The sequence below is a fragment of the Rhinolophus hipposideros genome, assembly GCF_964194185.1.
Source record: "Rhinolophus hipposideros genome assembly, chromosome: 17".
Lineage (NCBI taxonomy): Eukaryota > Metazoa > Chordata > Mammalia > Chiroptera > Rhinolophidae > Rhinolophus > Rhinolophus hipposideros.
Window position 1 is genome coordinate 56,349,146 of NC_138063.1, and position 25,707 is coordinate 56,374,852.

The 25,707-nt window shown below is 43.0% G+C and overlaps 1 protein-coding gene across 5 annotated transcripts in view; it reads left to right on the forward strand.

The window, feature by feature from the left end:
* Window positions 1-15,987: 15,987 nt before the first annotated feature.
* The window catches only part of CFAP100 (cilia and flagella associated protein 100), a 69,950-nt gene continuing 60,230 nt past the window's right edge, over window positions 15,988-25,707 (forward strand). For 4 of the 5 annotated variants that reach the window (XM_081078532.1, XM_081078535.1, XM_081078534.1 and 1 more), the window contains exons 1-2: window positions 15,988-16,060; window positions 17,014-17,117. In XM_081078532.1, the coding sequence (XP_080934658.1) occupies window positions 17,084-17,117 (34 nt within the window). In that variant the 5' untranslated portion in view covers window positions 15,988-16,060; window positions 17,014-17,083. Of the gene's footprint in view, window positions 16,061-17,013; window positions 17,118-19,275; window positions 19,339-25,707 lie in introns of all 5 variants that reach the window. The other variant, XM_081078533.1, reaches the window with a different exon arrangement.

Sequence of the window (25,707 nt, forward strand, 5' to 3'; positions counted from 1 at the left end):
TTCGTGTATGTGCATATATGGAAATCTCCTGTGCATCCATTGGGGAGCCTATGCTGTGCTCCTAGGTTCTAGATGGCAGGGTGGCAGTGAGCAAAGCCATAGCCTCGAGGTCTCACAGATGCCCCACTGTGGGGATGTCTTGAAGTGGGGTGCTATGGATATAACAGATGCCATTGCAGACCGCCCATCATCTATTCGAATCCCCCCATCTCTTTGTTAACACAACTGATGGTGTCCAGGCACCAGCTCTTTTCCCTGGAACCATATGCCCCAAGGCAGGCTCTCCCACAGAGTTCCAATCTCCATGCCTGCATTGGTTTAGGCATGCATGAAAAATATTTTTGACTAAGCAGATGTGACAAGAAGTGCTCTGAGGGGCTTTTCATTATGTGAGAAGATATTGCCTTATTATTTAAGGCATTTCTTGTGGAACTTTCTGTTTCTTGCATCAAAATGCAACTTAAATGATGTTAGGAACTATTGTTGAGAACTTCCTTATCCTGGGCTCCTAAAGCTAAATAACACACTCTTATGGGGCACATTCCAGGAGGTGACACCGTCCTGCCTCAAATCTTCTGTCACAATGGAAGGAATGTCCTCCCATATCTGGACCCCATCCCCTGGCCTCCTCAGCATTATGGTCCATCCATCTTGCCCTCTCCCTCCTCCTTCTGCTTTCTCTCTCTCTCTGTCTCTCTCTCTCTCTCTGTGTCTCTCTCTCTCTGTGTCTCTCTCTCTCTGTCTCTGTCTCTCTGTCTCTCTCTGTCTCTGTCTCTCTCTCTCTCTCTCTCTCTCTCTCTCTCTCTCTCTCTCTCTCTCTCTCTCTCTCCTCTATTTCATTACTTCTATGCCCTCAGTATGGTCTAGTCTCAGCCCCTCTTCTGGCTGACCACATTGCCTGTAACCACCTAGGACCAACCCCCCACACACACTTCACCCCAAGCCCATGGAGCCCAGGCATTAGAACACTGTTTCTGATCCAGAAAAAGGCTAATGCAGCACCCTCCAAGGTTTGCCATCTGACTCTTGAGCTGTGGCATTGGGTCTAGCTTTGAAGACCTAGTCTCCACTAGAGCTACAGGGAAGAACTTGGTCATATCTCCCAGTCCCACTGTGGGTCTGTGCCAGTCTTGCCCTTAAGGGGGCAAGATAGGGCTTTGGCCAAGACTCTGTGTGTCCTCTTTCTCATCACCCACCCACACTCCCCCCACCCCCAGTACTTTTTGAAACTTCTCTCACCCAACTGCAAACAGTCTCCTATTTGTCAAATCCAATTAATATTTTTCAATCTCTTAGCTCTTGGAGAGCATTTCTTTCTTCTTTTTAGCATATTTATTAAGATATAATTCATATACCAAAAAATTCACCCATTTAAAGTGTATTTAGTATACTCATAGATTTGTGTGATCATAACCATCATCTATTTTAGAAATTTTCACCACCAAAAGAAAAACCTACATATCTATTAGCTGTTATTACCAGTTTTTCCAAATACCACCTCATCCCCAACCCCTGGCAACCACTAATCTACTTTCTGTCTCTGTGGATTTGCCTACTCTGAACATTGCAAATGAGAATCAAAGAATATATGATCTTTTATGTCTGTTTTTTTATTTCACTTAGCATGAGGTTTTCAAGGTTCATCTATGTTATAGTAGTATTTATCAGTACTTCATTTATTTTTATTGCCAAATAATATTCCACTGAATGAGCATACCATACTTTGTTTATCCGTTTATCAGTTGATGGAAATGTCAATTGTTTACACTTCTTGGCTACTGTAAAGAATGCTGCTATGAATATCTGTGTGCAAGTTTTTGTGTGGACATATATTTTCATCTTTCTTGGATACATACTTAGGAGTGGGATTGCTGGGACATACGGTAACTCTCTGTATAACTTATTGAGGGACTACCAAACTGTTTTCCAAAGTGACTGCACCATTTTACATTCTCACGAGCAGTATATGACGGTTCCAATTTCTCCACATCTTCACCAACACTAGTTATCTGTCTTTTTTATTATAGCCATCCTGGTGGATATGAAGTGATACCTCATTGTGGTTTTGATTTGCATTTCCCTAAAGATTAGTGATGTTGAGCATCTTTCATGTGCTTATTGGTCACTTACATATCTTCTTTGGAAAAATGTCTATTCAACTTCTTCACCAAAAATTAGATTAGTTGCCTTTTAATTAATGAGTTGTAGGAGTTCATTATATGTTCTAGATAAAAGTCCCTTATCAGATATATGCCTTGCAAATATTTTCTCCCATTCTTTTTATTTTCTTGATGGTACTGTTTATAGCACAAAATTTTTCAATTTTGTTGGAAGCCTAATCTACCTATGTTTTTTTTCCTTCTGTCATATGTGCTTTTGATGTCAGAGCATCATTTAACTCAAGGTCACAAAGATTTACTCCCGTGTTTTCTTCTAAGAGTTTTAGCTCTTCCATTTAGGTTCACTTTAAGTTCATTTTTGTGCATGATATGAGATGGAGCTCAACTTCATTTTTTTGCAATTGTTCTAGCACCATTTGTTGAAAAGACCATTCTTTCCCCCATTGAATTGTCCTGGCACCTACTTTCTTCATTGAACTCTCTGTTTCTGTGACCTTCTGTTTTTTCCCCCACCTTTGCCCCTTCTTTCCCTTTCTTCCTAGAGACTCCTCTTTCCCTTAGCTGTCCTCTATTCCCGTTCCAGACATTCGCCATGACGAGCTCTCCTTCTCTCTGCATATTTACACCTGCTCCAAAAATGTCCCTCAGGCACCTCACATGCAGCCCATGTACAACCCACCTCCTTCCTTCCCCACTCTCACTCTCCTTGCTAATGCAGATCCTCCAGGAAGCAGATGCCAAGACAGAGACAGATATACAAGAGATTTATTGGGAGAAATGCCTGTTCAGATAAAGGGCAGGGGGAGCAAGAGTAGATGAGGAGAGGCTGTGCCTACGGCGGGTGTGACCTCTGTGAAGGGGGAGAGGAAAGGAAGGGAAGTTGGGTAGGCAGACCCCTGTGCTGTGATGTCGCACTGAGGAAGTTGGGCGACTTGGAGCTCTGCTGCACAGCTCAACCATGGAAGGAGTTCCTGTTGGCTGGATGTGGCCTGAAGAAGCAAGGCCTCAGTGAAGCCACTCTCCTAGCAGCTTCTCTCTGGAAAGCAGGCCTGAGAACACACTTCTCCCCATTCTCCATCTCATGGCATGCACTCAGTCACTTCCCCTTACCCCACAGCCTGTCCGCCAAACGTCACTTGTAGCAGCCTGTCTCCATCCTAACTTCCTCCACCTAATTAAGTCAACATTATCTCTTGCTTGGAAATGGCTTTCTAGTGTCTCTCCCCAACCCATCCTCTCCACAAATCTAAAGATAGAACTTAAACAGCAAATCTGGCTGTGGCTTTGCCTTGTTTCTACTCCATGGGGAGTGATGAAAGACCACCACCACCACTCCCCCCCCCATGTCTCTGGAACAACAGTCTAGCCCTCTATGACATGGGGGCACCTGCCTACCTTGTCCTGGTGCCCCTAGATGCCAGCCCCCTACCACCCCTGCTTTTTTTTTAAGCATTTAAAAAAATTTTCCATATCTTGGTTATTGCAAATAATGCTACAGTGAACATAGAGGTGCATATATCTTTTTGAATTAGTGTTTTCATTTTCTTTGGATAAATACCTAAAAGTGGAATACTACTCAGTCATAAAAAGAATGAAATCCTGCCATTTGTGACAACATGGATGGACCTTGAGGGTATTACGCTAAGTGAAATAAGTCAGATGGAAAAGGACAAAAGACTGTATGATTTCACTCATATGTGGAATACAAAACAAAAAAAAACAAATGAAAAAACTTATAGATACAGACAACAGATTGGTAGTTATCAGAGGAAGGGAGTCAGGGAGGAGGGCAAAGTGAGTAAAGAGGGTCAAATGTCTAGTGACAGAGGGATACTAGACTTCTGGTGGTGAGCACGCTATAGTGTGTACAGATGTTGAATTGTCATGCTGTATACCTGAAACTTATACAATGCTATTAACCAATGTTACCTCAATAAAAAACAAAATAAAAAAAGAATCCAGCTCTTCTGTCTTAAAGAGATCTGTAAAATATGCAAAATAATGCCACCCTTCTAATATTTTTGTTTTAGAAAAGTTATTTTTCATAAAAATATCTTACATGTTAATGTATATTGAATTTATTATTGGTTACATTTAAATAAATTAATAAACATTTAAAAAAAAATTTTCAATTAAAGTTTATTGTGGTGACAATTGTTAGTAAAGTTACATAGATTTCAGGTGGACAATTCTGTAATACATCATCTATACATCACATTGTGTGTTCACCACCCAGAGTCAGTTCTCTTTCCATCACCATACATCTGATCACCTTTACCCTCATCTACCACTCCTTTTCCCCTTACCCTCTGGTAACCACTAAAGTATTGACTGTGTCTATGAGTTTTTGTTTCTTCATTTGTTTGCCTTGTTCTTTTGTTGTTTTCAGTTTTATACACCACATATCAAAGAAATCATACGATTCTCGACTTTTTCTCTCTGACTTATTTCGCTTAGCATTATATTCTCAAGATCTATCCTTGTTGTTGCAAATGGTACTATTTCACCTTTTCTTATGGCAAAATACTATTCCATTGTGTATACACAGCTTCTTTATCCATTCATCTATCAAAGGACACTTTGTTTGTTTCCATGTCTTGGCACCATAAATAAACCTGCAATGAACATTGGAGCACATATGTCTTTATGGATAAATCTTTTCAAATATTTTGGGTAGATACCCAGGAGAAGAATTGCTGGGTCATATGGTAATTCTATTCGTAATTTTTTGAGAAACCACCACACTGCCTTCCGTAACGGCTGCACCAATCTGCATTCCAACCAAGAGTGTATGAGGGTTCCTTTTTCTCCACAACCTCTCCAACAGTTGTTATTATTTCTCTTGTTGAAGATAGCAATTCAAACTGGGGTGAGGTGATATCTCATTGTGGTGTTTATTTGCATTTCTCTGATGATTAGTGATGTTGAGCATTTTTTCATATGTCCATTGGCCATTTGTATGTCTTCTTTGGAGAAATGTCTCTCCAGGTCTTCTGCCCATTTTTAAATTGGACCGATTGTTTTTTTGTTGTTGTTGAGTTATATGAATTCCTTATACATTTTGGACATCAGCCGTTGTTTTCAAAAATCTTCTCCCATTCGGTTAATTGCCTCTTTATTTCGTCAATGGTTTCTTTTGCTGAGCAGAAGTTTTTTAGTTTGATATAGTCCCATTCATTTATTTTACCTTTTCCTTCCCTTGCCTTTGGGGTCAAAGTCTAAAATCCTCTTTGAACCCAAGGTCCTTAAGTTTAGTACCTATCTTTTCACCTATGCAGTTTACTGTTTCAGGTCTTATGTTTAGGTCTTTGATCCATTCTGAGTTAATTCTGGTACATGGTGACATTCCTTTGCACGTGGCTTTGCAATTCTCCCAGCACCATTTATTGAAGAGGCTGTCTTTCTTCCATTGTATGTTTTTTGCTTCTTTGATAAAAATTATCTGTCCATATTTATGTGGTTTTATTGCTGGGTTTTCAATTCTATTCCATTGGTCTATGTGTCTGTTTTTCTGTCAATACCATGCTGTTTTGATTATTGTAGCCCTGTAGTACAAGCTGAAGTCAGGGAGTGTGACACCTCCAGCATTGTTCTTTTTTCTTAAGATTGCTTTGGCTATTCGGGGTCTTTTTTGGTTCCAAACAAATGTGATGATTTCTTTGTTCTATTTCTTTAAAAAATGCCATTGGGATTTTGATGGACATTGCATTAAATCTATAAATTGCTTTGGGTAATATGGCCATTTTAACTACATTGATTCTTCCAATCCATGAGTACGGAATGTCTTTCCATTTCTTTGTGTCTTCTTCAATTTCTTTTAAAAATGTCTTATAGTTTACAGCATATAGGTCTTTCACATCCTTGGTTAAGTTTATTCCTAGGTATTTTATTCTTTTGCTGCAATATCAAACGGAATTACTGGGGTTTTTTAATTTTCTTTCTCTGAGATTTCATTGTTAGTATATAGGAATGCAATGGACTTTTGTACTTTGATTTTGTAGCCAGCAACTTTGCTGTATTCATTGATTGTTTCTAATAGCTTTGAGGTGGAGTCTTTAGTGTTTTCTATATGTAGCATCATGTCATCTGCAAAAAGTGACAGTTTAACTTCTTCATTCCCAATTTGGATGCTTTTAATTTCTTTCTCTTGCCTGATTGCTCTGGCAAGGACTTCCAATACTATGTTGAAAAGCAGAAATGACAGTGGACAAACCTGTCGTGTTCCTGAACATAGAGCAAAAGGCTTCAGTTTTTCATCATTAATTATGATATTAGCTGTGGGTTTGTCATATATCACCTTTATTATGTTAAGGTATTTTCCTTCTATACCTGTTTCATTAAGTGTTTTCATCATAAATGCACGCTGTATCTTGCCAAATGCTTTTTCTTTGTCTATTGATATAATCGTATGATTTTTGTCCTTTAATTTGTTTATGTGGTGTATCACATTGATCGAATTACATATGTTGAACCATCCTTGTGCCTCTGGTATGAACCTACTAGGTCATGATTAATAATCATTCAATGCTTTGTTGCATTTGATTTGCTAGAATTTTGTTTAGGATTTTTGCATCTGTATTCATCAGAGATATTGGTCTGTAGTTTTCTTTTTGTGTGTGTTATCCTTACTAGATTCTGCTATCATGGTAATGTTAGACTCATAAAATAAGTTAGGGACTATTGTCTCTTTTTCAATTTTTTGGAAGAGTTTGAGTAGGACAGGTAGAAGATCCTCTTTCAATGTTTGGTAGAATTCACTAGTGAAGCCATCTGGGCCCGGACTTTAGCTTTGGGGAAGGTTTCAGGTGGCTGATTCAATTTCTTATTGGTGATTAGTCTATTAAATTTCCAATTCTTCGTGATTTGGTCTAGGAAGTGTATTTGTTTCTAAGAATTTTTCCATTTCTTCTAGGTTATTGGATTTGGTTGCATATACTGCTTCATAGTATTCTTGGATGATCCTTTGTATTTCTGTGGCTTCCGTGATAAGTTGCCCTCTTTCATTTCTGATATTGTTTGTTTGTATCTTTTATCTTTTTAATCTTAGTGAGTCTAATCAAGGGTTTGCCAATTTAATTAAACTTTTCAAAGAACCAGCTCTTTGTTGCATTAATTTTTTTTATTGTCTTTTTGTTCTCTGTTTCATTTAGTTCTGCTCTAATTTTTATTATTTCCTTCCTTCTGCTGACTTTGGGTTTCATTTGTTCTTCTTTTTCTCATTCTTTAAGGTGTAATGTGATATTATTTATCTGGTATCTTTCTTCTTTCTTGAGATAGGCATGTAAAGATACACATTTCCCTATTACAACTGCTTTTGCTGCCTCCCCAAAATTTTGGTAGGATATATTTTCATTCTCATGTGTTTCTATGTATCTTTTGATCTCTCCTCTAATTTCTTCTTTGATCAGGTCGTTCTTTAAAAGTACATTGTTTAATCTCCACATATTTGTGGGTTTCCTGCTTTCTTTTTGCAGTTGATATCTAATTTCAAAGCTTTGTGAACAGAGAATATGCTTGGTATGATTTCATTCTTCTTAAATTTGCTAAGGGTAGTTTTATGTCTCAATATATGGTCTATACTTAAGAATGTTCCATGTACACTAGAAACAAAATGTATAGTCTGACGTTTTAGGATAAAGTGCTCTATACATATCAATTATGTCCGTTTCATCTAACATGTCATTTAGGACTGATATTTCTTTATTTTCTGTTTGGATGATCTTTCCATAGCTGTCAATGATGTATTTTGGTCCCCTACTGTAATTGTTTTTTGGTCAGTTTCTCCCTTTAGTTCTGTTAGTAGTTGCTTGTTATATTTCGGTGCTCCCTGATTGGGGGCATAAATATTCATGACTTTTATGTCTTCTTGTTGTATAGTCTCCTTTACCATTACAAAATGTCCATCTTTGTCTCTTGTTACCTTTTTTATCCTGAAGTCTGTTTGATATGATATCATTATGGCAACACCTGATTTTCTCTGGATACCATTTGTTTGGAGTGTCAATTTCCACCCTTTCACTTTGAGTCTATGCTTGTCCTTATAGCTGAGATGAGTCTCTTGGAGGCAGCCGTGGTTGGGTTTTTGATCCGATCTACTACTCTGTGCTTTTTTATTGGTGAGTTCAGTCCATCTATATTTAGGGTGACTATTGATATATGAGGATGTCTTATCATTCTATCTTTGGTTTTCTGATAGGGCTGTGTCTCCATTGTTTCTTTGCCTTTTTGTTGCTATCTATTATTTCAATGTGGTGGTATTCCATGAATTTTTCCTCTGTTTCTTCGCTTATTATGTTATATATTTCAGTTCTTGTTGTTGTTTGTTTGTTTTTTTTGAGTGGTTACCATTAAGTTTATTTAAAGAAAGTTTCATATTTAGAGTACTCCATTTTCTTCAGCACGCTTACTTTCTCCATTCCCATATGCCAGATCAGACCTTTACTCTCCCCCCTTTTATGTTTTTGTTGTTACAAATTATCCCTATTTATGCTGGTCGAATAGCCTCCTTCACTATTTCTTGTAGTGCAGGTCATGTGTTAGAAAATTCCCTCACCTTCTGTATGTCTGGAAAGGTCTTTATTCCTCCTTCATATCTGAAGGATATCTTTGCTGGATATGTTATTCTTGGCTCATAATTTCTCTCTTTCAATAGTTTGAATATGTGAAACCACTCCCTCCTGGCTTATAGAGTTTCTGCTGAAAAATTTGATGATAACTTAATGGGCTTTCCTTTGTAGGTTACCGTCTTCTTTTCCCTGGCTGCCTTGAGGATTCTACCTTTATCATTAATTTTTGACAGCTTCAATACAATGTGCCTTAGAGAAGGCCCGTTGGGGTTGAGGTAATTAGGTGTTCTATTTGCTTCTTGGATTCAAGAATCCAGTTCTTTCCACAAGTTTGGAAAGTTCTCATCGACTACTAGTTTGAATATACTCTCTGCTCCCTTCTCCCTTTCTTCTCCTTCTGTATGCCCATTATTCCTATATTGCTCTTTCTGATGACGGCAGAAAGTTATTGTAGAGTTCTTTCATTTCTTTTAACTCTCAAGTTTCTCTGTTCTTCCATCTGTGTCATTTCCAGTTTTCTATCTTTGATGTCACTGATGTTTTCTTCCATCTGGTCAGCTCTATTACCTAAGTTGATTATTTCATTCTTCATTTCTTTTATTGAGTTCTTAATCTCCGGACATTCTATTTGATTCTTTTTCAAAATTTCAGTCTCTTTGGTAAAACGTTCATTTTTTTCTTTGATTGTGTTTCTGAGTTCATTAAACTGCCTTTCTGTGTTTTCTTGCATCTCGTAGAGTTTTTTTCAGAAATGCAATCTTGAGTTCTCTGTCATTTAAGTCACATATCTCCATGTCTTTAAGTGCATTTTCTGGAGACTTTTCATTTTCTTTCTGAGCTGCCTTGTTATCTTGGTTTTGCATGGCAATTACTGATTTATTATTTCTCTGTCTAGACATCTACAGGAGTGGGTTCTGCAACTGGTTGGTGGGAAGAGGTCTTTCTTTTGCTTTTCAGTAGGTGTTGGTAGAATGCTTTATTTTCTCTCTGACAGCAGCCTTTAATTCTCTCTCATGCTGTAGTGTTATATTTTCTCTGCACTGTTCCAGCCTCTCACACTAGTGGGGGAGATTCCCTGGAAGGTGGGCTTCTCTTCTGTGAGCAAGTTACCTGAGTCTCAGGGCACTGCCTCCTATGTTGTTCCCACACCAGACACAGTGCCTATGTGTTTCAGCAGCTCTGTTTACCCCTGCAGGGATCCGCCCCCATAGGGATGCAGGGGTGGGGTGGACTGTGAGAGGTGACTGTGAGCAATGGTGGTGACCACCAGCACAGCCCATCGTGCACCCAGGGCTCCCTGCCTTTGGACAGAACTAGTTAGGCTGTGAGTTGTGGCTGCTGCAGCAGTTCTCAGAACTGCAAATATTCTGTTCTTTAGATCTGACACTGCTATCGTTCTCCTTCTAGCACTAGGAGGATCGGGGTGGGGCGAGCTCTGGGAGGGTGGGGAGGGGGAAGGGTAGACTCAGTGCCTAAGCCTTCCATTCTCTGCTCGGTAGTGAGGGCTTAAACTGTCCTTTTCACCCTTCTCTCAGTGTTTGCTCTGAGATCTCTGTTGTGAGCGTTGGGTTTAGCTGTATTATGTACTGATCCCTCAGGCGGAACTGTGGGCCATAAATGGAGCACTAGCAGTCTGAGTTCTTCCCTTTCCCATGGCTGTGATAGCTCTGGACTGCAGGGAGCTTGGAACTCTGAGCTCCGGTCTGCATCCTATGCTGGCTGTGCCCACGTCCTTGCACTTCCCTCTTCCCTCTTCCCTCCTCTTCCGCTCACCCTATTTGCCCACCTTTAGATGATTTCAGTTGCATGTCTCTTAGTCTTGCTTGTCTGCTGCTCAGGAAGTCCTTTGTGGAATTATAGTTGTTCAATCTGTTGCAAATTCCAGGAGAGATTTCAAGAGGCTCACCTCACGCAGCCATTTCTATGATATCATCTCCCACCAATGCTTTTGTCACTACACACCCTATGTCCCAACCTCAGAGGGTTACTCCCACTTCCTGGACTCAGGTTCACAGTCTTCTGTGCTCCTCCAATTCCCTTACCCATGGTCCTATCTGCCTATTTAGATCCTATGCAGCCATTAACCCAGACAATGCCTCCCCAGCATATCTTCCCTGATGATTCAAGCCAACTGAATCTTACTCTGGGCTCCAAGATCACAGCTGGGAGAGAGCTTCTAAAGTAAGCTTGAGTTATGTGGGTGCAGATGTCAGACTACCCAAGATCAAAAGGCACAGATGGGTTTTGGAGGGACACTACCTGGCTGAACAATTGACAGAGTCCATCTCCAGTCCCAGACTTCACAGACCAATAGAGTACTGCCTTTCCCCAGGCCAGTGGGATGGGCAGAGAGTACGTGGGGGAGCGGGTGAGGGTATGGGGTGGTTAACAGTCTGGGCTGTCGAGTCAGACTTTGTGGATTTGAATCCCAGTTCTGCAGTTTATGGGCTAAGTGGCCTTGGGCAAATGGCTTAAGGTGTCTGATCATCAGCTTCCTCACAGAGATCACTGCAGCTAGTCTAGATGCCCTGTGGGCAGGTCTACACCATACCAGGCCTGCAGATGGACCTCCTCAGTCAGACACACTCCTCAGACCGTAATACAATATTAGCAGACAAGCATTGAAGCCCAACTAGGTGCCAGGCTCTGTGTTAACCACACAACATTCCTCTCAGGTCATTATTAGTATTCCCACTTTATAAATGAGGAAACTGAGACCCAGAGCACTTAAGTAACTTACTCAGAGTCACATAACCAGTGAGAGACAGAGCTAGGATTTGAACCCAGCCTGGACTGATACCAAAACTCGTCCTCTTGGCCACCATCTCTCCTGCTTTTCTTATGGGTATCAGTCGGTCTTCAGTTTGGAAAACAGAAGCCCTGGAGGATTTACAAAGAGAGGGAATTGAATACAGCGAATTGGTTACACACTTAATAAAAGTAACTAAATGCTAAAACGGGAATGGTGAGGCCATCAGAAATTAGCAAGAGGGCTGCAGGCTGAGGGAGGAGGTGGTGTTTCGGAGCCCAGAAGCCAGGGCTTCTGACTGGGGCTGGAACCACGACTGGCCCATCCATTGCAGCCACAGCTGGAGGAGCCACAGCCAGGGAAGCAGACGGAGGGCACAGATGCCCTGACTTGCAGATATCTCCCACCCTCTAATCTTCCATCCTCTGCACCTGCCCAGCCACCAGAGATAGGGGCCCTGGGAAATGTGGGTGACAGACCTGGAGGAGGTAGGCTGTGACCGCATGGGTCTGTTCCAAGATGCTTCCCAAGGAGGTGACCCTTGAACTGAATTTTGAGAAAAAATTGCTTCAGAATAAAGGACATTTCAAAAATAGATGGGGAGTGAAAACAAAGGCATAGAGTCAGTGCTGCAGGAGTGACCTGAGACCTGGTGCCAGTGTCTTGAAGGACAGACACAAGCTGCTTGTCCTGCTGGTTGACCATCTATACCTCAACACCCTTCTTGGGTTTAGAGGACTCCCCACCGCCACAGTAGTAGCTCTGTTTCCCACCTCCCTTGCAGCCAGGGTGGAGGCAGGGACTCATAGACTCCTGCTGAGACATAAGGTGCAGGGAGGTGACCCAGGTTCTACCAATCAGAATCACACAGCCTCAGTGTCACCACCAGGACCCACGTGCAGCGGACTTTGAGCTCCGCTCCTGGCCACACCATCCCTCAGCCTGGCTTCTCACCCCCCTGCAGATTCCAGAAGCCCCCATATCCATTTCCCCTTTAACTGGCTGTAGCTGATTTTTATTATCTGTTCCCAGGAACCCGACTGATGCACTTTCTTCAAAGAGGAAAATACAAAATCATAAATATAAATTTCCTCTTTAAGAAGATCCTAAGCTTTTCCTCAAAACATTTTATTATGAAAATCTTCAAACTTCAAACATACGGAAAGAATTTTGTACTGAAATATTGAAAGAATTTTGTACACCTACATCCTCACCACCTGGATTCTACAATTAGCACGTCACAAAGCTACTCATCTATCCATGCCTCCATCAAGCCATCTTATGTTTAAAAGTGAGCTTTTTAATGCGCAAATTGTATTGCTAGTTAGTGTTGTTAGGCTAAGAGATTAAAAGTTCCAAAGCAGGCCACATTTTCTAGATGGTTTTCTTGGTAACTTTCTAAATAACTGACAGCCAAAACAAAAACATACAATGACCAGAGAACTTGTCTTATTATGAAGTATGCCTTTGGACTTCTTGGGCTTTTTTCAAAGTATGTGCATAATTATTCTGGATAATTGCATAAAACTATAGAACAATTCCGATAGTGTGTGTCTAGTTAAGAGCAAAGACAAATTCCCTTGCCTGTGAATCCTGTCTCTGGCACCACTGGCTCTGCTGTGCACATTTCTTAACCTCACGGTGACTCCCTCATGCAGCATCTGGTATGTAGAAACACTCTGTATAGGTTCATGAAAAATTCACAATGGTCCATAAACTTCTTGTTGATAACAGTGAATTGGAAATATGCTCACGAGCTTTTCTCTCTTTGGGTCACCTCTTTTCTAGATTCCTAAAAGTCTCATTAGAACTCCTGGTGCTTGAGATAAGCCATTTAAAAACTGTTTGTTTTCCTATCTCAGTCACTAGTTAACAGTGTTTGTGGAAACATAACTCCAGTGCACAGCTTTCTGTTTTTCTAGTCTGTGACAATTAGTATGGAAGCAAAGCTGAGACAGGCAGGGGCTAGATCACTTAGGACTTTGAATGACAATATAAGGAGCCTCTACCCTGGGGGGTTAGAGGAGCCACTTGTCTGTTCAGGGCATTTAATGCTGGATGACTCCCACACACACATATGCACACACACGCACATGCTCACAGGCGCACAAATCACATATATGGCTTAAGACAATAAAACTTCCTTCCTCCCTGTACAAAGCCTTCTGTGAATACTGCCAGTGGGACTCTGTCCTCCAGCGGTGATTCAGGCTTCCCTGCTCCTTCCACCTTCAGGAGCCTCTCCACACTCCCAACCCTGGCTCTACCAGAGTTCCTGCATTGGGACTGGTTCCCCACTCATTATACCTGCCTTGGGCATGTCAACGAAAAAACATCCAGCCTAAGAGAAAGCTTATAAGAGTTTATTTGAACCAAACTGACGACAATTGCCAGGAAGCAAAGTCTCAACGGAATGAGAAAATGGTCCTTTTGAAACTTATTTTATATATTAGAATCAAACGAGGATGGTTACATGAAATCCATTGGTTGTAGATTAAGGGGATGGGAGAAAGCAAAGCAGGGACATCTCTGGGATTGGATAAAAAGTAAAATGGAGAGACATACACTTCTTTTACATTGGTGGGTACAGGATAGTTAATAGCATTTTACAGCACATAGCGATGGTATTTGAGGAACAAGATAACAGTGAGGGATTTTGTAGTTTCCTGCTCTGGTGTGGTGGGTTGTGCCCCCTGCGGGGTCCAGAAAAAGGGATTACTCTGACATTCCAAGGGTATGTTATCTTAGATGCAAAAAACAACAGACAGGCTCACTTAAGGCAAAGATCGACTTTGGTCAAGGAAGCTACAGGCCAAGGATGTGACTTCCCGCCATGGCCCACCTTAGTTAGGAATTTTTATGTATGTGGTTATTTTCAGTCTCCTGAGCTTGTCAGGTTTAACATGTGGCCCCTTCTCTGTCCACAGGCAGAGCTAGGAGTTGCTGGCATTCTCACTGGCACATTATTGGCCAGCAGACTGCTCCAGAGATTCCTAAATGTCCTTGAAAAGACAGAGCCCTGACTGTGTCCCCAGCTCCAAACAGCCTTCGTCAGTCTATAGATCTTCTAGATGCATGGAATTCATGCAAGGTCTCTGATCTTGCTCCCTTTTTTGGTGAGGCCAAGAAGAAACACCAACGGAGCCATGGATAGGGGAGTCACACCACTATATTCTCATCTGGCGGTTGGGTTGGAGACACAGGAAGCAGGATTCACACGATCTGCAACCCACTGTCCACTTCTCTGCTAACCAACCAACTTGCCAGTGTAGCCATGGCAATTATATTAGTGGCTAATGGCTAACCAGTTACAGCTGATGGTCATCTAATAACCAAGCTGGCACCTTTCCACATGAAGCCGAGAGCCTGGAAACTGCTCTCTGGACTCTGTCCCTACAATGGCAAAATCTGGTGACTATGGTCCCAACTCAGAGAGATCTGCAGTTTTGTGAGAACATGGACCCTGAGTTTTGAGGAAGAGGGAAGACCCTGGTCCTGTAGCCACAACATCTGGGGAAACCGCGCAATCTAAACTGGATCCTAGCTCTTCAGCCCCCTACCCTGTTTATTGATAGAACTTGTCACTGTGTCTTGATTCTTTGTCTCATGCACACTCTGGAGCAGTGGTTCTCCAAACTTAGCCACCTTGGGAATCACCAAGAGGGCTTGCTTCAAGGCAGATTGCATGCTGGCACCCCCCAGAACTTCAGGAGAGGGTCAAACATGAGCTTTTCTTTTCTTTTCAAGATTTTTTTTTTATTGGGGAAGCGGAACAGTGTGTACTTCCAGGACTTTTTTCCAAATCAAGTTGTTGTCCTTTCAATCTTAGTTGTGGAGGGCGCAGCTCAGCTCCAGGTCCAGTTGTCCTTGCTAGTTGCAGGAGGCACAGCCCACCATCCCTGGCAGGAGTCCAACTCACAACCTTGTGGTTGAGAAAACTAGCTCCAACCAACTGAGCCATCCAGGAGCTCACTGGCAGCTCAGTTCAAAGTACCGTGTTCAATCTTAGTTGCAGGGGGTGATGTCCACCATCCCTTGCAGGACTCGAGGAGTTGAACCAGCAACCTTGTGGTTGAGAGCCTGTGCTCCATGTGGGAATCCAACCTGTAGCCTTCAGAGTTAGGAGCACGGAGCTCCAACCACCTGAGCCACCGGCCGGCCCAAACACTGGCTAACGAGTTCCCAGCATTTCTGAAGCTGCAGGTCCCTGGAGTGCACTTTAAGAACCTCCCCCTCGAAAAAGTGAAGTCCTCTCCGCAGAAAAAAATCACATGCATCTGGAGGAGCACGTTAAATCAGTGAATCAGGGACTGACAGAGAAAGAGCAGGAGAACGGAATAATGAATTACCGAGGAAACTCCTGCTCACCAGAGCCCATCCTGGGGCCGGCGCTGTCCTGGCGGCGCCCGGGGAGCTGAAGCAGCTGGAATCTGGGCGTCCCCTCAACCCACCCTGCAGCCGACAGGCCCCACCCCCACGCGGCGCGGCCTCCGCGGCCTTTGTGACGTCAGAGCCACAGCCTTCAGGAGAATAGTTGCCATGGTGACGTAAACCGAAGGCCCTAGCGCGTTGAGCCGGGAACCGCCGCCCCGAAGCTTCGGAGCGAACCCGGGAGTGCCGGGCAGGTGGGTGCGCGCGGTGCCCTGGTCTGGGGTACGTGGGGTCGAAATGAGCGCAGGATCGGAAGCAGGCCCCTTGCAAGGCTCCCAGCCCTTCCTTCCTGTCCCTATACTTGCTTTATCACTCACCTAGCCATCCCTCTGTCCCTCGGGTTTGCGCACCCTTGTTTTATGGCCCGACCACGCATCCCCGCCGGGCTGCGGGTGAGGAGGCCGGTACCTGCTAACCGGTGCCTCGGTGATACGCGGATTCCTGTCCATGCAGAGTGGAGCAAGAATGCGGCTGGAAGCGCTCAAGCTTTGGAGTCAAGGAATCTTAGGCTGAAATCCCAGCTACGGCCCTTCCTGGCTATCTGACTTTGGACACCTCGCTGAATCTACTTTGCTTCCTCCTCTGCAAAATTAAAAATCATTCAATGTTAAGGACTCCTAGGCGCTTTGATGAGTGCATGCTCTGCATATTAGATAAGACCCCTCCCTGGAAGCTCTTACGGAGCTTACATTCTAAGGGGAAATAGGCCATAAATTCGGTTTTTAAAGCGATAAATCAGATAGTGCGTAATTGCAGAGAAGAAAACAAAGTGAGGTCCTATGGGGTAGGGCGAAAGAACGCACTTGAAATGGGATGGTGAGGGAAGGCGTCTCTGAAGGGGTGACCTTTGAACTCAGATCTGAACAGAGAACCCTCCCACCCACAGCTGGGTATGGAAGAACTGGTTTTGGCCCAGGAGGCAGCAAATGCGGAGGCCCTGAGGCACAACATGGTTGGTGTGTTCTAGCTACTGAAAGATTAGGCAGGGCAGCTAGTACTGTGTCAGGGAGGGGTGAGAGGATGGGAGGAGGGTGGCGGTATTACAAGTGTTGGCTACTTGGTAAATGCCAGCTATTCTCAGTCATCCAGGTACCTGGGGGCTGTGGGTCTGGAGACCATCTGGCTCAAACACTGTGTCACTCCCCAGGTTGGAAGCTCCTTTAGGTGAGGTCAAGTTTTGCAACAAGCCCTTCCTTGTTCCTTGTTCCTCTGCTGGGATGCCTACTGTCGCCAAGGACATGACTTACAACAGTAAGTACCAGGTTGGTGTGGGCTCTCTCAGAGGTTAAAGACAGCCTTGGACGCCTGGGACAGAGACCTAGACTTACTCTAGCAGGTTCAGGTGATTCTAAATCAGGCAGTGAGGCAGAAATCACAGTTTGCCGTGTTCCCCAGAAACCCGATGTATTTGTGTCCTAGGGCTGCTAGAACAAAGTGCCACCACAGACTGGAGGCTTAAACAATAGAGATTTATTGTCTCACAGTTTGGGGGCTGGAAGTCCAAGGTCAATGTATTGGGTTCAAGATCAAGGGTTGGTTCCTTCTGAGGGCCGTAAAAGAGAATCTGTTCCATGCTTCTGTCCTAGCTCCTGGTGGTTTGTTGGCAATCTTTGGTGTTCCTTGACTTATACGTAGACTTACCACCTCAGTCTCTGCCTTCATCTTCATATGGTGTTCTTCCTGTATGTGTGTGTGTTCTAAATTTCCCCTTGTTATTACAGACGGGAGTCATATTGAATTAGGCACCCACACAACTCCAGCATCACTTCATCTTAGTTACAGCTACAATGACACTATTTCCAAGAAAAGGTCACATTCTGAGGTGCTAGGGGTTAGGATTTCAAATATTAAAAAACGTTGATTTTCAGGGACTCTATTCACCCTATAACAGGCCTTGAGAAAGGTGGCATAGTGGAGGTGGGCCTCTCTCAGCTTTCCTGTAGCCATGGCCACCTGACTGAGACCAGAGGAGGTGCCAGCTGGCCCCAGGCTCTTTTGTGAAACATCCACCTCCCTGCCTCCCCAGAGTCACACACAGGCTCCCTGAGGCTCCCACTGGGGGTCACATAGGGAGGCTGCTGAGACACATCTGGGTCTCTTGGAGCTGAGGAAGGCAGCCCGGGCAATACTGTCTACTGTGTCAGGTACTCACAGTTGCTTTCCTCGGAGGTGACCAACGTCACCACTGTCTTTCATATCGTTCCAAGTGTGTTCCATACACATTCTCCATGAATATACAATAAAGAGTTCCCTTATACTTTTAGTGTTTTGAGCAGAATAGTAATCCACAGGGTAGATGTATCCTCATTTATTTAACCAGTCCTCTGTTAATGGGCACATTGAGCTAATTTCAAAACATGTGCCGCTGTCAACAATTGTCCCCACTATCACATTTGTTTCACTCTCACACTGTTTCAGAGGAAATGGAAAAAAAGCTGAGATAGCTTTGAAAAAAAGATAGCTTTGAAATGTTTACAAATAACAAATTAACTCTAAACATACACACACACAAAACAACATAATGCAACATAATTGCACTATCACAAGATAGTTGCAGGTTGTGTAACATTATTGGTTCATCCTGTGGTAACAAGGGGTAATGGAAACAGGAGGCCTCCTGAGCTGAGTGGCCTGATCAGGGTTAAGGCCTGTGCGTTTGGGAGGAAACCAGGATAGACCTAGGGCATTGGCAGTCCTGGCTGAGAAGGAGCGCCAAGCCAGGCAGCCAAATGAAGACCTCCTGGGTGAGGGTGCACAAGCCAGGGGCTCAAACCAAGAGGATTGCTGACCCTGACACTCTGGGTTCAGCTGTAGGAGCTAGGGACAAAAGTGGGGACCGGGAAGACTCCTAGCCCCCCAGGGGTAAGGGACTCAGGGGCACTGAGCTCCAAATCTAGACCAGGTACAGACAGGGCAAACAGACCCCAGCCCCAGCCAGAGAGCTGAGGACAGAGGGGTGGATCTGGACAAAGATTCAGCTGGAATTTGACTCAGAGAAGTAAGCTCTGGGTTTATTTTTTATTCACAAACACTTATTAAGTACCAGGCATATGCGAGCATGCATTCTAGGCACTGGGGATTCAGAGGTGAGTAAAACTGATGGAGTTCCCCCCTCATGTGACTTGGATTGCAGCGAGGGAGGCAGGCATTGGAAAACAACCAGTTTATATTTACCACAGCCAAGAAGAGGTAGAAAGTAAAACAACTGGAAGGTTTGAGCAAGTAGTAGAGGAGTAATTTAAATGGGAGAGGTAGTCAGGGAAGGCCTCTTGAAGGAGATGACATTTGATACCTGTCACTAATAATCTTAAAGGATGAAAGAGGGAGAAAAGCATCTCTGTTGAGATGATTGGAAGGGTTTGAGTAGGGAGAATGTGCAATTTCTGGGTTTTATGACTTTTATGACTAGGGGCGTCGTTCCCTATGACATGGGCAGAGGGGCTGGTTTGTCTGCAGTCCTCAAGACACCTGGGTAAGTCCTGCCCCTGATACAGAGGACAGAGGACACTTGATAGAGACCTTGGCCAGGCAGAAGAGCCAGAGAAAGCACAGAGCAGACCCCAGGTTTCCCGATTAGGACTGGTGGGGGTGGGGGCTGCAGGACCTCCCCAACTCTGGTACCCATACCTTCTGCTCCCCACTCCAATTCAGAGCCAGTTGAGGGATACCTGGCCTAAAGCTGGTCCCTCCATCTCTGGGGCTCCTAACATCCAGGCCTGAACCCAGCCTGAGCCTTATGGGGGTGGGGTATGTTCACTGAGTGGCTGAATTTATTTCCCACAAGGCCAGACTATGGGAACAGGGCTGGGGTTGGTAGGAGCCTGTTCTGTGCTGAAAGAACTTCACTCACCACGTGCAAATAAATGCTGAACAAGCATGTGTGCTTACAAAAAGGGTATGGGATCCTGAGAGACTTCTCAGCCATACAGATGGCCAGGCCTTTACTCTGTGTGACTCTGGGGGTGAGGGAGGGCTGGATGAAGAAGTTGAATTTGGTGACTTTAAGAATTATGGTTTTACAGTATGGAGGTATCTCAGGAATCTGAAAATGGAACTACCCTATGATCCAGTAATTCCACTCCTAGGCATCTACCCGGAGAAATCCAAAACTCCAATTCAAAAATCTGTATGCACTCCTATGTTTATTGCAGCACTTTACACAATAGCCAAGATATGGAAACAACCAAAATGCCCATTGGTAGATGACTGGATTAAGAAGCAGTGGTACATTGATACAATGGAGTATTACGCAGCTATAAAGAAGAAAGAAATCTTATCATTTGCAGCAACATGGATGGATCTAGAGAACATTATGTTAAGTGAAATAAGTCAGAAAGAGAAAGACAAGTACCATATGATCTCACTTATATATGGAATCTAAAGAAAAGACTATGTGAATGAACTAATCAGAGTCAGTTTTGGGGACGCAGAGAAAAAACCGAGAGTGGTTAGATGGGTGTGTGGGAGGGGGTTGGGGATAAGGGGAAAGGTGAAGGGATTTGGAAGCAGCTGGTAACCACAAGATGGCCTCAGGGTTTTTCTTTTGAAAATTAATTTGGAGAAGGTATTCTATAATGTTGTAAAGATTTTGTTGGGTATCCGATGGACATGCGTCCTATTTGGGAGACCACCTCAGGGATACTGTGGATACCTGATCATGGCATTGTACATCAGAAGCTAAACATTAATGAATGCCAACTATAATTTTATATATATAATGTGATGGTTCAGTGTGAGGTCGGAGGGATAGTGGATGGGGGGAGGGGGGTTCACAGTATGAGGGATATAAATGATGAACGTCTAAGTATTACCTTGTTTTGTACACCTGAAACTAATAAATAAATTAATTAATTAAAAAAAAAAAAAGAAAAATAAAAAAAAAAAAATAAAAATAAAAGAATTATGGTTTTAGGTGACCCAAACTTCATCTGGGGAGCTGCAAAGTCGGGCCATCCATGGTGGTCCATGTGGTGACCACAGTCCATGTGGTGACCACATGGACTACGTGTCAGGCACTGTGCTAAGTCATTGTTGCTCAGTCATTTGGTTGATGTTTATGGAGTGCCTACTATGTGTCAGGCACTCTTACACTGGGGGTGCAGAGGTCAATCAGACAGAGGCAGTGCCTGCTCTCACAGAGTTTGCAGAGATGAGAAATAAACAGCTCTCCCATCTGTGCTTCCTCCAGCTCTGCCAGTCTGGCCACTGGTGTTCCTTGGACAGGCCAAGCACATTCCCCTTGGCATCTTGGCACTGCTGTCCCCTCTGCCAGGAATGTTCTCCCCTTAGATTTCCCTGTGGCTGCCTCCCTCCTTCACTTCCTTCAGTTTATTCAAATGTCACCTTCTCAGCGAGGTCTCCCCTGAACATCCAATTTAAAATCTGGAGTACCCCCCAACCCTTTCTGAACTTCCCTCATTGCTCTCCCTGCTTTATTTTTCTGGTTAGCACTTTCCACTGTCCACCTACCTCACCTTTCCTTACTTATCTTGTTTCTCTCTCAATCTGGTACAATGTAAGCTCCCTGTGGCAGGGGTATTTGTCCGTCTTATGTGCAGCTGTCTCCCCAGACTTTGGCACATAATGAGCCTTAGTAGAATTCTGTTTGCCTGAAAGCCTTCCCCCAAGATCAGGAATAAGAGACAGATGTCTGCTTTTACCAATGAAATTCAACACTGTGTTAGGAGTTGTAGCCAGAGCATTTAGATGAGGAAAAGAAATAAAACGTATCCAAATTGAAAATAAAGAAGTAAAACTATCTCTATCCACAGATGACATGATCCTGTATATAGATAATCCCAAAGAAGCCACAAGAAAGCTACTTGTGCTAATAAATGAATTCAGCAAAATTGTAAAGTACAAGATCAACACACAAAGTTTAGTTGTCTTTGTATACGCCAGGAATGAACAGTCCAAAATGGAAATTTAGAAAGCAATTCCATTTACAATGGCATCTAAAAGAATACAATATGGAGGAGTGGGGTGACATCATGGGAGATGGCGAAGTAGGAAGATTCAGGACTCAGTCTTTCTACCAAAACAACTATTGAGCTGGCAGGAACTGTCAGAATCCAAAATAGGAACTCTGGAGTCTAATTGAACATGCAATTTTCAGAGGAGAATTGATGGAGAGACTGGGAAATTTTGATATTTTGTGAGAGGCTACCAGTCTCCATCCAGTCTGGCCAGTAGGGAGAGTGGCCACGTTCCTGGCGTGGCTTACTGGTGCCAGGATGGACAATAAGGACCGTGTTCTCCCCAAAGTAGGTCTGTGTGTTTTCATTGCTGAGGGACTGCACCAAGCTGGTCATTATTTCAATCCCCACAAGCTGGAGTGACTTCCCGCCTGTTTGTCAACGGGGATTTAAAGAGATAGGACCTTCCCTTCCTGCCCTTTTGGGAGCCAGACATTTAAGGAAATCTTTGACAAGACACTAATATTCAGAATATATAGAGAACTCCTAAAACTCAGCAACAACAACCAAAATCAAACAACTCAACTCAAAAATGGTCAAAGGATTTAAATAGACATTTTTTCCAAAAACAAAATATACAAACAGCCAATAAGAATAAAGCATTAGAGATATGTAAATCAAAACCATAATGAAATATCACTCCATACGTACTAGAGTGGCTATAATAAAAAAGAGAAAAGAGAGAAACAAGTATTAGTGAGGATGTAGAGAAACTGGAACTCTGCTGTTCTGCTGGGGAGTTGTAAAATGGTACAGGTGCTATGGAAAACCAGTATGGCAGTTTTTCAAAAATTATACATGGAATTACCATTTAATCCAGCAATTCCACCTCTGTACTAAAAGCAGAAACTCAAACAGATATTTGCACACCCATGCTTACAATAGCATTATATCACAATGGATGAAAGGTGGAAACAACTTAGATGTCCACTGACAGATGAACAGATAGACAAACGTGGCATATACATACAATGGAATATTATTCAGCCTTTAAAATAGAAGGAAATTCGGACACATGCTACAACATGGATGGACCTTAAGGACATGAAGAGTGAAATAAGCTAGTCACAAAAGAACAAATACTATATGATTCCACTTCTATGAGAGACCTAAGGTAGTCAGATTCATAGACAGACAGTAGAGACCTAGGGCTAGAATGAGGGGAATGGGAGTTAGTGTTTAATGGGCACAGAGTTCAGTTGGGAAAGATGTAAAATTTTAGAAATAGATATTGATGTTGGTTATGCAACATTGTGAATGTAATTAATGCCACTGAGTTATACACTTAAAAATGGTTAAAGCAGCAAATTTTATATTATATACGTATATATTACCACAATATGTATATTTTACCGCAATAAAAAAATTTTAAGTTAAAATGGCCAATTTCATGTTACACATGTTACCACAATCAAAAAATGTTTTAACAATGTATTGAATAAGTGAAGTAAACACCTAAACCGACAGGATGGGTTTCAGTAATGCTGAGGAAACATAGAAAATGAAGTAGGAAGCTGACTCAGAAATTTTGGGGGGTTGGAGCACATTTAAAAAGGGGCATAGCCAGGAAGCTTTCCTGGAGGAGAGGAAATTTGAGCCGAGATGAGGGAATGATGTGGATGAGGCTATCTGAAGACAGCATATCCCAGGGAGAGAGAGTAACAAGGAGCTTCTTGGCAAGATTGAAGAGTGGAAAGGGGGTAGTGCGGGGAGAGGAAGGGAGGTATGGGTACACCAAATCTGCAGTGAAGGCCATTGGCATGTGAGTGAGGACATACCGTGTTTCCCCGAAAATAAAACATAGCCGGACCATCAGCTCTAATGCATCTTTTGGAGCAAAAATTAGTATAAGACCCGGTCTTATTTTACTTATTTTACTATAAAACTGGGTCTTGTATAGTATAATATAAATAATATAATATAATATAATATAATATAATATAATATAATATATTAATATAATATAATATATTAATATAATATAATATAATATAATATAATAATACCAGGTCTTATATTAATTTTTGCTCCAAATGACGCATCAGAACTGATGGTCTGGCTAGGTCTTATTTTTGGGGAAACACGGTAACATAACAGATTTCATTTGGAATGTTCTAGATGATGGGAGGAGAGTAGCCTGCAGTGACAGGACAGCCTAGATGTATCCAGAGGAGCCAATGGAATGGGGGAGGTGGGGGTGGTCCTCAGCAGGCCCTGATTTCAGTCTGCAGCTCTCAGCAGGACTGTCCAGGAGAGGGCCAGGTGAATCTTGCATATAGATGAGATAGGGCTGTCCATGGGGCAGTGGGCCACCAAAAAAGCTGAAAAGGGGTGGGCAGAAGGTGCCACCAAGGACATATAGATGCTGGTACAAGGTAGGGATAGGCTCCAACTGAGCTCCAGGGCCTGCTGCTTTACCAAGCAGTTTGTTGATTTTATCCACATATACATAAGATGTGCCCTTAGTTTTATTTTTTTATTTAGAAGAGTGAAAACTGAAAAATGCGAGGATTTCCCATTTCCTTCAGGCCCCACTCCCACCTCGAGCACTATTAGGAGTTCCCTCCTCAGTTCACACCCATGTTTATGCAGGGTCGGTACAAACATCGCTGCACAGACCTGGATTGGAAGCCAGGCTCTGTGGGCCTTCCCCCTGCACAGGGCTCTGAGAGGTGTGGGGTGGGTGCCCTCCTCCATCACAAGCTACAGAGTATCTGGCAGGCAGGTAAGCTATGTAACCAGCTGTGTTTAGCTGAGGTCACACAAACACAAAAAGGTGTGGGTGGGGTGGGTGGGAAAACCCATGTGTTTATACAAAGGTCTGACAATTAAGTTCGTGAACCTGTTGCAACAATGTTGCTAACCTTTTTTTATATATATCAGAGGGATTATTCATTATGAATTTGTACAAACTGGACAAACAGTTAACCAAGTTTACTACTTGGAAGTGCTGAAAAGGCTGCATGAAAAAGTTAAATGACCTGAACTTTTCGCCAACGATTCATGGCTCTTGCATCACGACAATGCACCAGCTCACACAGCACTGTCTGTGAGGGAGTTTTTAGCCAGTAAACAAATAACTGTATTGGAACACCCTCCCTACTCACCTGATCTGGCCCCCAATGACTGCTTTCTTTACTGAAGATAAAGGAAATATTGAAAGGAAGACATTTGGATGACATTCAGGACATCAAGTTAATATGATAACAGCTCTGATGGCCAGTCCAGAAAAGGAGTTCCAAAATTGCTTTGAAGGGTGGACTAGGCACTGGTGTCAGTGCATATCTTTCCAAGGGGAGTACTTTGAAGGTGACTACAGTGATAGTCAGCAATGAGGTATGTAGCACTTTTTCTAGGATGAGTTCGCAAACTTAATTGCCTTACCTTCATATGTATGTATACAGATGTCCGTGTGATGTGTACAAGGTAGGAGAGGGTGTTCCAATGCCGTCATCTTTTACTGGCTAAAAACTCGCTCACAGACAGTGCCGTGTGAGCTGGTGCATGGTCGTGATGCAAGAGCCATGAATCGTTGGTGAAAACTTCAGGTCATCCAACTTTTTCATGTAGCCTTTTCAGCACTTCCAAGTAGTAAACTTGGTTAATTGTTTGTCCAATCTGTACAAATTCATAATGAATAATCCCTCTGGTATGAAAAAAGGTTAGCAACATTGTTGCAACAAGTTCACGAACTTAATTGTCAGACCTTAGTATGTTATGGTGTGGCTTATGGTATGTGTGGGGTGGTATCTCTTCTCCCCATACTTACTCGGAAAGAAGACAGCATTGTGCTTCTGAAGATCTGAGGGGGATTCACAGAGGGGCTCAGAATAGGGGGAGAGAGGTCAGTGCTTGGCATTGAGGAG